At 33.4% G+C, this 13,314-nt stretch overlaps 3 protein-coding genes and 3 long non-coding RNA genes across 6 annotated transcripts; 4 read left to right on the forward strand and 2 right to left on the reverse strand.

Annotated features, from left to right (window-relative positions):
• The first annotated feature begins 883 nt into the window (after positions 1-883).
• LOC107366967 (RNA-binding protein 28) lies at positions 884-2,368 on the forward strand. Its single transcript, XM_015934615.3, has 3 exons — positions 884-1,416; positions 1,489-1,644; positions 1,723-2,368. The coding sequence occupies exons 1-3, from the start codon at positions 952-954 to the stop codon at positions 2,263-2,265; spliced, it is 1,164 nt and encodes a 387-aa protein (XP_015790101.2). The 5' UTR covers positions 884-951; the 3' UTR covers positions 2,266-2,368.
• On the reverse strand, positions 2,358-6,082 carry Wdr24 (WD repeat domain 24). Its single transcript, XM_015934614.3, has 3 exons — positions 3,552-6,082; positions 3,257-3,452; positions 2,358-3,185 (listed from the first exon to the last, which is right to left on the reverse strand). Exons 1-3 carry the CDS (start codon positions 5,797-5,799, stop codon positions 3,050-3,052), a joined length of 2,580 nt encoding a protein of 859 aa, XP_015790100.2. The 5' UTR covers positions 5,800-6,082; the 3' UTR covers positions 2,358-3,049.
• Positions 6,083-6,833: 751 nt separating this feature from the next.
• On the reverse strand, positions 6,834-7,217 carry LOC107367131 (uncharacterized). The gene is made up of 2 exons (XR_001569827.3): positions 7,066-7,217; positions 6,834-6,985 (listed from the first exon to the last, which is right to left on the reverse strand). It is a non-coding gene; the product is annotated as an uncharacterized LOC107367131 (long non-coding RNA).
• On the forward strand, positions 7,130-7,500 carry LOC149093301 (uncharacterized). Its single transcript, XR_016200157.1, has 2 exons — positions 7,130-7,271; positions 7,334-7,500. It is a non-coding gene; the product is annotated as an uncharacterized LOC149093301 (long non-coding RNA).
• A 683-nt stretch (positions 7,501-8,183) lies between these two features.
• Positions 8,184-8,697, forward strand: LOC112539383 (uncharacterized). Its single transcript, XR_003083197.2, has 2 exons — positions 8,184-8,320; positions 8,616-8,697. It is a non-coding gene; the product is annotated as an uncharacterized LOC112539383 (long non-coding RNA).
• Positions 8,698-11,092: 2,395 nt separating this feature from the next.
• On the forward strand, positions 11,093-12,635 carry LOC107367101 (uncharacterized). The gene is made up of 3 exons (XM_015934776.3): positions 11,093-11,155; positions 11,225-11,282; positions 11,409-12,635. The coding sequence occupies exons 1-3, from the start codon at positions 11,153-11,155 to the stop codon at positions 12,455-12,457; spliced, it is 1,110 nt and encodes a 369-aa protein (XP_015790262.2). The 5' UTR covers positions 11,093-11,152; the 3' UTR covers positions 12,458-12,635.
• The last annotated feature ends 679 nt before the right edge of the window (positions 12,636-13,314 follow it).

Genomic DNA, 13,314 nt, shown 5'->3' on the forward strand with positions numbered 1-13,314 from the left:
GTTATTTTTATAATGTGCAAAATCATTGTTTATGTCTTGTAAACAGTTAGCTGGAAATGGCTTAAGATCTGTATTCAACCCGATTCTTTGTTAAATTAGTATTTTGGATTACATCTCTATTTGTTTTGATTTACGTGATTAATAATAAAACACCGGGTTATGTTGCTTTTAATTATTGGAATTTTATTTCTTGAATCTCATTTATTCGATCAAATCGCTTCCATCTCAATTAGCTTTTTTTTATGAATTCATTTAACCCAACCAGGTAAACAAACTCGCTCAAGTTCACGGTGACTGGATTCCTCAATTTCTTTTATTCTTGTCTCTTGAGAAACTGGTTCAAGGAGGCTCCTAAGTTTCCTTTTTTTGTACGCAATTTAATGAGTCGAGTATCCAAAATCATCATCAGCTACACTGCACTTCCTAGTGACCAAGTAAATGTTGTGTCCAACTGTTTTGCTTCAAACCACTTGTCGCCATTAAAAATGATGGAAATCTTTATAAAGATGATTGAATGATTTATTAAAATATCATTTTAATTCAAAAACGTCTCCACAAAATGATGGAGGTTAAAATCAAAAAAGTTTCATTAGTTTCATTCTATTAAGAAAGTCTAATTCAAAAACATATTGAGCTTATTTTTTCTGCGATTTCTATTTTAAAAAATTTCGATTTCCATAGTAATTAACAATTTAAATTGTATATTAACCATTAAAACCATTTTAATCAAGCATTTGTAATTGTTCATTCCCAAAATAAATCACTGACGAAAGATAGTTAGTTAGTAAAGAAAAAAACAGAGGGCGCGTTCACTCAGCTGTTGGAATAGCTAAGCGAATAGGACAAAAACAAAACCCACGTGTTGACATCTTCAGTTGTGTTTTTTATAATCTATTTGATCTCCAGCCTCTATCATCTGTTAATTTTGTTATTTAATTTACTCTATTGGCCATGTCTTCAGATGATGAGTCTACCGTATCAACAAAAAAAGAGCGTACAAGTTTGCGCGATGCTCGTGAAGGGAAGACTATTTTTGTTAAAAGCCTTTCTTTCGACTGCAAGAAAGATGATTTGGTGAATTTCATGACTGAATTTGGTGAATTGGAATATTGTATGTTTTGCAAAGATGAATTTGGCCATCCAAGAGGAACAGCATTCGTGAAGTTTGTTAACAAAGAAGATGCTGATAAATGTTTAGCATCTTTTAGAAACGAGCCACAGAAATTCGTTTTAGTTAATCGCAAATTTGAAGCATTTCTAGCTGTTACCAAAGGTAAAGCTCAAGAATTGAGTCAAAAGAGAAAAACTAAGCTACGAGATAAACGGAATCTGTATCTAGCTAAAGAAGGGTTAATTTATCCAGATTCTCCTGCTTCCGAAGGTGTCAGTCAAAATGATTTAAAAAAGAGATTACAGGTATGAATTTAATCAAAAAATGTATACAATTTTCAATTTCTCATATTAATATATCAATTTATTTTTTTCTAGCTTGAGGTGGCCAAACGATCTAAACTTGGAAATCTGAATAATTTTGTTTCCCGTAATCGACTTTGCATTCACAATATTCCCGAGGATTACACAGATAAGCAGCTGAGAAATTTGTGTTTAAAAGTTATTGATAATTCCAAAGCTAAAATAACTGAGGTAAATAACTAAATAACAGTCTATTTTCAGACTCTTGCTATTTACTAAATTGATTTTTGTTTATTTTATTTAATTTAGGCAAAAATTATTAGAAACGTCAATCAGGCGGGTCTAGGTAAATCGAGTGGTTTTGGTTTTGTCACTTTCTCGAGCCATGCTGATGCACTCCAATGCTTACGACGTTTAAACAATAATCCAAATACTTTTACTGCTCATAAGAGGCCGATTGTTGAATTTTCAATAGAGAAGTTATCTGCTGTAAGAAAGAAGCGTAAAAATGGTGATTTCCACACAGAACAAGATCATACAGATTTTACCGATATTCCAGACGAAGAGATGGATTATATGGGTGTAAAAGCGAAACCATTCAAAGAAGATGAACCTATTGTACTCCCCAAGGTTAATCGAAAAATGTATGAAAATATGGAAAAACTGAAAAAACGTGGTAAATCGCTCCGACAAGAGGCCAAAAAGATGAAAGTAATGAAGCAAATAAAGGAGGCTAAAGCCAATCGTCAAAAGAAAATAGAGAATAAACAAGAAGCAAACGAATGGAGGAAGCTGAAAATGAAGAAAATGAAAATGCAAAAAAATGGAAATAAAAAAAACCATTATGATTGATTATTGTTCATTTTTGCAATTTCAAATATGTAAGTAAATGTTAATTTAACTGGTCAATTTTACAGACACAGTAGCTATTTCAAAATAAATAACTATGCTTTAATTGTTGTTTTATTGTAATAATTATTTGATTTTTCTTACAAATTAGTAAAAATGCAACTAACAAAAGCTTTGTAAGCTTCAAACCTGTAAGGCAGTCAGTGAATAAAAGTTTAAAAGACAATTATTAACCGATACCAAAACTATAACCTATTCATGTTTACAGTATCAAAATCTGAAGAAAAAAATCACTAAATTCATTTGCATCATGATTGGTGGCTAATTTGGCTGAATTATTACTCAATTTATACCAACATGAGTTTTATGTAATCGTTAACAAAATTCATTGTTGATTGATGAAAAGATTAAAAACAAAATGAATACAATTGGATGTGTACACAATAAGGTATTGGAGGACAATGATGTTTTTACCAATAGAAATTTATCGGGAAAGGAAATGAATATTATTGGTTGTAGTTTGAAAAAAACTGTTTTCTCGAGCAATATTTCGAATAGGTTTGTTTACAAATTGATGATATTTTGATTTTTCAGACTATTTCGAATAGAATCTGAATAATATGAAATAGAATTCTATTGTCTTTTGGTTTAGGATTCTGGGCTTTGCTTTTCAAGAAGGTCCATTTTATAGTAATAATATAGAGTTGAAAATGAAATACGAGAGTAGAAATAGTGATAATAATAATAATAATTGCGTTAAATAAATGAAAAAGAAAATATTTGGTGATCAAGTGTATTCACAAAGATGGCCACATCCAGATGGACATTCTCGACTTCTTTTAAGCCATTCAGTGATATGTTGAAGATGACCACCATGAGAGCAGCCTTGACACCATATATACAGTCCTTTAACAATTTCATGGCTAAAATAGAAATAAACAGTTTATGAATATAAATTAGAATGAATGAGGTGATGAATAAAATTAAAACTGACCATATTGAGCATTGAGAAGGCAAAGCTTTACATTTATCACAAAGCCATCCAACTTTACTTGCAGAACCTTTTTGACATTTACCACAGCTTGTATAGATAGTTGTTGATGTTTGATTGATGCTGTTAATATTGGGTAAATTACAGGCTCGGATAATCTGATTAACAACATTCCAAAGTTGAAAACGACTTAAAAGTTCTGAAAGTGAATAATGGAAATATTTTAAATTGTTTGAAATTGAAAATCAAAGTAGATTCAATGGATTAGGTTAATTTGGGTGAGTTATTAAAATCGTACCGATATAAGAGTGGACCCAAAATTCTTGAACTGATTCATCGAGAGAATTCTTGAGCCTTTCTCCTAAAACTATCATCATTGATACGGTCGTTTGAATATCTCCCTTATTTGCGTAATCTTGTAACATTTCTATCACAAGATCATTGAATTTCCAAGTTGGAAGGGGTGGTAAGTTGGAGGTGAGAAGATATTTTGCAGGTTCATCTGAGTCTTCCAATGATGAATGGTGAACATCTTTGTTGATTCCATCCAGACTGTCTGTATCATCCAGATCAGATGAACCGGATTCTCGAAGAAGATGATGATGATAATGAGATTGATGAGGATGGTGTGAAGGAAAAATTTCAGGAAGAAGATAACTTTCATTAATGGTAGTACGGAATGATTCAGTAAATAGATGATTATTTTCAAGTCCATCGAACAGAGTTGATGAGGGTGTCAAATCGAAATCTGTGGTAAAATTGGTCATTGATGATACAATTTCTTCTTCCCCGAAGAAAAAGCCACTTTGATCATCGATAGCTGATGTTGATGCATCAACAGGCTGTTTAGCATCATTTAGATAGGAAATAGTTGCTTCATTATCATGATTAGCATTTGATTCATTGGTATTGAATAATCTAGTCCCGCCAATTAATAGTGAGTTAATACTAGAAGTTGAAGATACACGATTGTCTCCACCGGGACGCGGCTCTACACTTCCTCCACCACTAGTGCCTTTACTAACATGGCGAGATTTACTTTCACCGGTAGGCCTTTCTCCAATTGTCGCTGAGGATCGCATTTCACTTGATCCACTATTTTGACCGAATTTGGTGGTTGAATAGAGTAGCCGTAAAATTTTCCATGTTTGAGCAACTTGAGCTCGATTTAATTCCTTGGAAACTTCAGCGTTGTGTTCACATAGTTCAGCAAATGGTTTACCAAACAACTTATACCTTAAAGCAGTGGCAACAAACCATTCCATTGATAAACATTTTTCCATATTGGTGTTGTGAAAAATTTTCAGCGAACTTGAAGAGCATTTAAATTTTTCAGTAAGATCAGTATTTTTCTTGAATGGATTAATCTTGTCCGAAGTAAATTGTGAAAAATTTAGATTTGAATTCGAATTGAGAGCATAGCTTGCAATAGCTGGGAAAAAAGTTGAATTACCAACAGTTGTTTCTCGGTTCAAATTTTTTGAATGATCATTGTTTGCATTGTTGTTATTTGATTTAAGAATGTAATCTGAGATTGCAAGAGCAACATCACCGTGAATATTTAAGGCTAAACCAACGTTATTTGCGTGACTAGCTGGTCGTTCAGCATCTTTGAAAGCATGTTGATAAAGTGTAGCATCTTTACCAGCCGAGATTAGTGTGTGTGGATCATTTCTCCATAGAATAGAAGTTGTAACATCAGGGTGTTCAGTGAAAGCTGCAAAAGGAACGTAAGGACGATCAATGTCCCAAACATAGACACTAAAATCAACATTAAGAGAGCTACTGGCAATGTTATTGCGGCGATGAGGTCTCCAAACGACGCGAGCTACAGAGGTCATCGTTTGAATGCAATAGCAGCAGTTAGGTTTCTTTGAAATGTCCCACACTTTGATTGTGTTATCACGTCCTGCAGTTGCGAGCCATTTTCTGTCCTCTGGATGCCAATCACAGGCATAAATAGGGCCATTATGAGCAGTAAATTGCTTCTCAGGTTTATCATTACGCCGAAGGTCCCATATTTGAACGTTACCATTTTCTTGGACCGCGGTAAAATTATAATTACGGAAGGGTGAAAATTGGACATCTCTGACACTTTCCGACATTGATGGGAACGTTGCACTGGCTTCTTTTTTTCTTACATCAAACAGTTTCATGGTTCCATCTTGTGAGCCACTGAGAAGAAGGAAACCTTCTCCAGGATGAAAACAAATTTTATTCACAGTTCTTCGGTGGTCAGTAAAAACATTTTCAACCTTTCCGCGAGCATTTCTTTCCACATTCCAAATGTAGATCATTCCATTAGTTGCCGCAGTTGCCAAGAGACTTTCATCCAAATGACTCCAGGCAATGTCATTTGTATTGTAGTTAAATTGGTTTTTACCAACTCGTAAATTGATCTTTTCTACAAAAGAATTGGTATCATCTCGGATCTCAAACATTTTGAGCACATTACGACCTGCGACCACAACATGGTTGGCGTCCTTATTGATCGCCAATGAATTGACGGAACCTTCAACAACAGTGTAAAAACTTTTACGGGCCATTATGCTTGGTCAATTGAGTAGCAATTGAAAGAAAAAATTATCATTGTCATCAAAATCGTCATCAGTATTCTCATTCTCATTCGCATCATCACTAATAAAACTAATCCATTTACCATTACCATCAATAATTTAACAATGATCATTATGATGATTAAATGACACAAGTAATAAAACAGATAGCCTGAGAGGATGGATGATCAACCAAACAATAATTAACTCAGATAATGTTGACAAAAGCAAAAAAATTAACAAAAAAAAGATAACAAGTGTTAGTCTTACGGTATATCAAATGTAAATTGTTTACAGCGCCTTGTTATTGTTTGCCTTTTTTACCAGCTGAGAATGTTTTATGTGAAAATAGCTTTATGTGTCTATTTTCACATAAAAACAAAACAACTTTCAATGGTTAATAATTTAAATCACTGTTAATATTTTGTTTTTTAGTTGCTTTAAATAATTAATTTCCATATTTGATTAGTGTGTCATTCTATTTAATCCAAGTTCCAAAAGATTTTGTCTTTCAATCGTAAAAATGTATCCTCATAATTCCGGTTCTCTATCAAAGATAAAATGTAATTAAGTTATTGAATGAAACTGAATTTAGTTATCAGTTTATTAATAATTCAATATGTGTTTCGTTGAAAATTGTGATTGAAATGTTAATTAACTTTCACCTTGATTGTCTCGTCTTTGAGACAGCTTGTTCTTTCTTCCTTGGATGTGTTAATGTTGTCGTATTATCATGGATCCGAAGGTAACCAGGTTGAGATTATCGGAAAGGACAGTATTAAAAAATGGAAATAAATCATCAAGATAAGTCAATCTCCAGTTTAAGCTAATTACATGGTTTAGTCTAATTTCTAAAAGGTAAATTAATGAGTAAAATAAATAAGATCACATTTTTAGTTTTTAAAATTCTTTTTATTATTGGTCAACAATGTTCATAACAATTTCTGCGAGCTATTATTTTACATTAATACATTATTTTTCTATTTCTCATTCTAGGTAGCTGCAGTTTATTTCAATCGATCAGTTTATCTTCTTCCAAAACCACCGAAGCCACCGAAGCCTCCAAAGCCACCCATCATCATTGGATAAGGCATGTAACCACCACCACCACCTTGACCATGACCGCCAAGGATAACAATGGAACCACCACCTTTGTCACCATAAGCATTAGCAGAGTCTAAAAATTGGCAAAGTAAAATACGACAAGTTAAATGGTTTTCAATCGCTGGTCAGGAGAAAAGAAATGGTTTAACTTACCGAAGAAAGCAACGAGAGCGAGGAGGACAATTCCGAAGAAAACTGATGAAAACTTGGCGATCATATTGAATGGAGTTGGTTGGTTGATGCTGAATACACAACTTGAAGGAATAAAGAATTGGATTGTTTGATGGATTGATTGGTTGATGAAAGTGAACTGATATCTGATCAATGCGACTCAAGGGTTTATATAGTCAAATTTGGAGGTATATTGGTAATTACTTGACTGGTCAACCATATATTAATTATATGAAACCATTTACTTTAGGCTTATCACCAGATATTATATTTTGCGTTCAAAATAAGATACACTTGAGTGGTTTGAAGTAAGATGCTGGGCTAATGGTGTTGATTAAAATAAATAATGATGAAGATTGGTTGCGAAACGTAATTCCAATTCATTTAATAAAATTGCCTAATTTTATTCTGTTTTAATTAAGCTGCTGCAACCACAAGATTCAGGATATTCAAAGGAGATTTGCTGACTTTTCATTCTATTATTAATATTGATTGGATAGATCAATTATTCAATTATTATTTCATAACCAAATTCTTTCCGGAATCATCCCTTTTCTTGATTCTCATTGATTAACCTATCATTATCATTATCTTAGTTTCATGTTTCTCTCTAAAAGTAAAGGGTGTTGCGGATAAAAAGGAGAATTTATCTTTACTAAAATTTTGATAAAGATGACGTTGACCGTGATAACAATGAAGATAACAAAATTGAGGAAGAAACAAACGTAGACAAATCAATTTATCAATAAACCGTCATCTTTATCAAAATTTTAGGTAAGATTAATTCTCCTTTTTATCCGCAACACCCTTTAGATGAAACATTTGTTTGATAAAGTCAACCATCACTTTCACCATCATCTGTGACCTGAATGAGCATTGATAATTAATTTTCACTTCAACCTTCATTCTTGCCAGATTAACTTGGTGAATAAATGTTTTAGCCTTTGGCACCAAATAAAATTGGAGCAGCCTTGAAGATTCATGGATCATGATGAACACCAAATGAAAATTTTGTCTCCTCTTCTTCATTTCGCATATTAAGATGATTAAATTGTAAATATTTTCAAAGCAAAAAGGGAAACATAAGTATAAATATATTCAAGACAGTGAAAGAAATGAAAGACTCAGGATAAGCTTTAACACCAATGAACATCATTTACTCAGCCAATTAACCAAATAACTGAGGAACTCAAATCAAAACTGATTTAAGAGTAAATAACAGTTTTTGTTCATCAAGGTTCGTTACCAATTTTTACTTGTAATCTTGTCAACTTTAGTTGCTATGAAAAAATATTTAGTCATCGATTTGCTTCCAACAGCTCAAATATCTGACAGTAAAAATCACCTCCAACACCAACAACATCATCAACATAAACCTACCAATTGGTAATTTAATTATAGCACAATTTTAATATTTATTATCAACAAAATTGAAATAACGATAAGTCTATATTTTCATGGTTAAACTAATTTAATCCGCAAAAATTGCTTAATACAGATTAACGACAATCTCAATGACATTTTCCCAATAGACTCATCCAACTAGGAAGCCAAGCTTTGTAATCAAAAAAGATCCTATTAACAAATCAATAAATTATCCAAATTGTGAATTCACCTTTAAGGCTTGAATATTGATTGTTCACACTGGAGTGATAATGTTCAATCCAAGATAAATCAAGGATGATCTGAGAACAGTTTGATCAAGGCGAAATGATTACGATACAAGGGAAACTGTTAACTATTGAAGCCAAGCTGATTTGCCATCGAGACTGTTAATTGTTACGGAAGTAAAAAGCTAATGATGAAAAGCAAAAATTGGGCAAAGATAGAGACTGATATTCAGAAGACACAATGCCAAGTTCGTTCCCCCCGGAGTTTATTTTTCAATAATGGTGATGATCCTCATGATAAGAGTTATCTGTTTGAGACGATTTTTTGGTTCAATTTTTACCGGCAGACGAAATCGAGGGAAACTATGATTACTTTTGTTTGTTGTTGTCACTTGTGGTTAAAATGATGAAGATGAGTTATCAAGCTTTTCTGGTTAACCGGAAAATATGTAAACTGTGTGAAAAAAGTGCATATTTTTCATGACAGAATAGGGTTTAAAAAGCATTAAATTGAACGCCATTTGATGAGTTTTCTTGGCAATGTTGCTGGTCGCTTAGGTTTGCATTTACAACTTGGATCTCTGTATAAATTCAACTTGCAAGAGATGCAGCTTTTGTATTTCATTTTAATTGTATTTATTCATCATATTTGACTCTTAATCTGTCTAGCATTTCTCTTATCATCATCATCACCAAAATCAACATCATCTTTCTGGATCCAATGGTGAAGACAATGTACTTTGTGAATTGTGAAATAAGGAAATGTAAAAGGTAAAAAAGTCAGACTTGTGAATGATTAAAATGTGATTTTCAAGCCTTTTATTTGATTGAACATTTGGCAATGGTTAGACTACATTTAAACACATAGAATCACATTTTTATTGAAACAATGTTTTACTCATTTCAACCTAATCTATCATCATTATTGATCATCATCATTGTAATTGTCTTGTTTCTATTAATCCATCATTCATCTTGTTTAATTAGATTACCAATCCATTAAGCATAATTAAATAATAAATAACCAGTTAGCCTGAGGTACTTTTACCCTCAACAACCAGATTAACCATAGTTAACATTAAAAACCTTTGGCTTGTTGCTAGCGCAATGGCTATCGCAATAATCTTGGTAATTGTTGGTCAATGGTTGCGACAAACAATTTACTAAATTGTTGAAATTGATATGAAGTGAGGAATTGCATTTCAATCAATTTCGGTTCTTGTTTCATGTGTAACAATTGTGCAAGATTGGTTTACAATTCAAGGTAGACTGAGGTGTTCAACAGGTTGATTTTGTAACATCCTAGATACACCATGTTAACCCTTTTACCACCTTCAATGGTTTCAATGATTGATCTTGATTTGATGTACTTTCATGATAACCTTGGAAAGTAAAAAAAACAAGGAAAGCTCGTAAAGAGTGAGAAACTTACCGATTAAGCATTGATTTGAAATGAGACCAAGAAAATGATGAGAATGATGAAGATTTATCAGTTTAAGGATGACCAAGGATGAAACCCACATTGATCTCATCACGTAATGTTGCAAAGTGCTTCAGGCAATTACAACAATCAAGTTCCCTGTGAAACGATCATCGGCTTGACAATTGTTTAACCATATTCAACCAAATTATCAATATGATATCGAGAAACGCTCGCCTACATTTTTTTTTATCCTGTTTAAATTGTTACTGATATCGAGCATTTTAAATTTTAATTTATGCAATGTAATTTAATATCTGAATGCTAATCAGATAGAAATCATAAAATGTATATTGTTACGTGTAAATAATAAAACCTTTTAAGGGCTTTGTTAGGCCCTTTGAATGTAAACTTTAAATTTAACCATTAGCCTTGATGGTTCAACTTTGTGTCCAAATGATGGCTATAAATTTAATTGATTAGCTAATTATTTAATAAAAAAAATAGTCCCATTAACCTAGGTAAGAGAGTTGGATTTACAAAGTCGGTGGGAAAGTTAGATAATCTTGAATTGGATGTTGGTTTTGCCTTGATTGTCCTTGGGCTTAACATTTAATCATCTTCAACTATTCGTGCACTTTTTGATCGGCAAAGGATGATAAAGTTAGGGCAAATGAAGAGGAGAGGAAGATGAAGAAGAGGAGAAAGTGTTGCAAGGTTTTACTAGCCAGAACCCGAAATTAACAAGATGAATATCTGGTATAGGATGATCATTAAGATGAGAAATGATGATTTGTAAACCCGTTCGTGATTATCGTCTTCAATCCTCATGAATAAGACTTCATAATCACGTTTTTGTGGATGATAAGGATGAATCAGTGTCACTAGGATGAAAAGGAGAGTGAGTGAGAGTATTAAGGAGACCGGTAAAAAAGATATATAAATAGCTTGGTCCAGCTTTCAATCAGTATCACTTTCGTGAAGAAACCTCATCGACAAAAACATCAATTGAAGTTAATCTTTACTCTCAACATTAAAAATGGTAAGTTTGCCATCACAATATTTGTATTTTCAATCAATTTAATTAAACATTTGCTTTCCATTTACTCAGAAATCTGTATCAGCATTGATCTTGGTTTGCGCCTTCGTTTGCGCTTCAGCTCAATTCGGTAAGAGTTGTTTACATTGTTTTCTGGTTTTACCTAAAATCATTTCATTGTTTTTTATTGAAGCTTAAATTTTTGGATAATTAGCTTGACTTTAATCTTGTTTTTTTCTAATTTTAATCCTTATAGGAGTTAAAGGTGGCTCTTCTGGTAGCCAAGGTGGTTCCTTTTTCCCACGATTAACCCCAGGTTCAATCCAAGAGAAGAAAGATCAACTTCAATTAGCCAATGTAGATGATGGTTCTTCTGGTTTTGTTCAACCCGTTAGTCAAGTCGTAGCTCAACCAGTTGGACAAACTGTTGTTCAACCTGCAAGACCACAAGAAAATGTTGTCACCGTTATCTCTGACCGACCCCAAGGAGTTCTAGTCCCATCTTCTGGTGCTGTTTCCTCATTCGGTCAAGTTCCAGTCTCAGTAGTCGGACAAGTTGCCCCTCAACCACAATTTATCCAATCAGTTGCCCCTCAACCCCAATTTGTTCAGTCAGTTGCCCCTCAACAACAATTTGTCCAATCAGTTCCATCTTCCTTTGGATCTTTCCAATCCTTTGTCCCAACCTTCCAATCAGTCCCCGTTTCTGGTCAACAATCTGGTTTCGTTCAATCTGTTCCATCAATCTTCACTCCCGGTTCAGTTAATTATCTCCGCCCAAGTGAACGATACCTTTTCGACAAAAGACAACCTGGACAACTCGTTCAATTTGGTGCACCTTCAACCGGAGCCGGTTTCCCTGGAGCAGGTTTCACCCAAAACATTGTCCACCTTTCCAACGCACGTCCACAAGCCACCTTCCAAACAGTTCCTTCTTTTGTTTCCTCTGACAATGGTTTCGGTTCCTCATCAGGTTCATCTGGTAATGGTTTCAGTGGTCCATCAGGTTCAGGTGCCGGTTTCGGTTCTTCATCAGGTTTTGGATCAACTTTCGTCCCACAAGCTGTCGGTAAAGTTGTTAAACAAGTAGCCGGTCCAATTGTCAACCAACCATTCCCAACCTTCTCTTCATTCCCTTCAACTGTCCCAGTTGCCTCATTCCCCACCGTCAACCCTTCATCCCAGTTTGTCTCTGCTGGTAAAGTTTTCACTGACAACAAATTGAGTGGATTTTCTGGTCAACAGCCAACTGTTATCAGCCAAGAGAAACAATTAGCTGATACCGTTCAAACCACTGAATGGTAATTAAATCACTAGCAATTCGTATACTTGCGGACTTGATTCAACCAATGCGATTCTCACTCCAACAAACTCAAAATCCAAAAAATTATAAAAAAACTATTTTAATTTAGACCAACTTTCACTTGTTAAATGTAACAAAATTTGACATAGTAATAAAGCTACTTTATTATTAACCAAAAAACAAGAATCTGATTTTTCCCCAAAACCAATTCAACAAAAAATATTGATCAAACCAATGCTATCAACTTTCATTATACCAATAGAGTTAATAAACCATGTAAAGTCTAATCATTCATTAAAACGATGAAATTATCGTCTATTTGTTAACACTTAAATGAAGATTGAAAAGTGAAATTATTTTCAGGGTTAAGCTGATGAGCTTTGAATAAACTACAACAGATTAACATGATGTTAATTTTAGTTACTATTCATCATCAAGGTTAATTATGGCACAGTCAGAAATAAACATTTTAAATGTAAGCAAACTTTAATTTCAATTGAGTGAGCAATGGAACAAGTGACACAATAAAATCACAATTAATCAAAATAGTGAATATTTCCTTCCCATAATCAACAATTTACACCATTTAAATCAATAAAATCATCCCAATAAGAACGATGATTGCTCAAAGGAAAAGGTTAAACCTTTCAATCATTAAATTGACTGACAATGATGTGAATTATGAAGTCTCAATGAAAATCTGTATCGACTCCAGAAAAGGTTTCAAGATTGATAGAAACGCAATCAGCTGAACTTTTACATTGATTGTCATTCGACTGATGATATAAATACTATAGCCAACCTGATTGGTTAATTAGTCTACCTCTGAAAGTGTAAATAACAAGATAATTGGCACACA

This window comes from Tetranychus urticae, chromosome 3 (assembly GCF_039701765.1).
Source record: "Tetranychus urticae isolate SD_2017Ah chromosome 3, NJAU_TeUrti_SD_1.0, whole genome shotgun sequence".
Taxonomy (NCBI): domain Eukaryota; kingdom Metazoa; phylum Arthropoda; class Arachnida; order Trombidiformes; family Tetranychidae; genus Tetranychus; species Tetranychus urticae.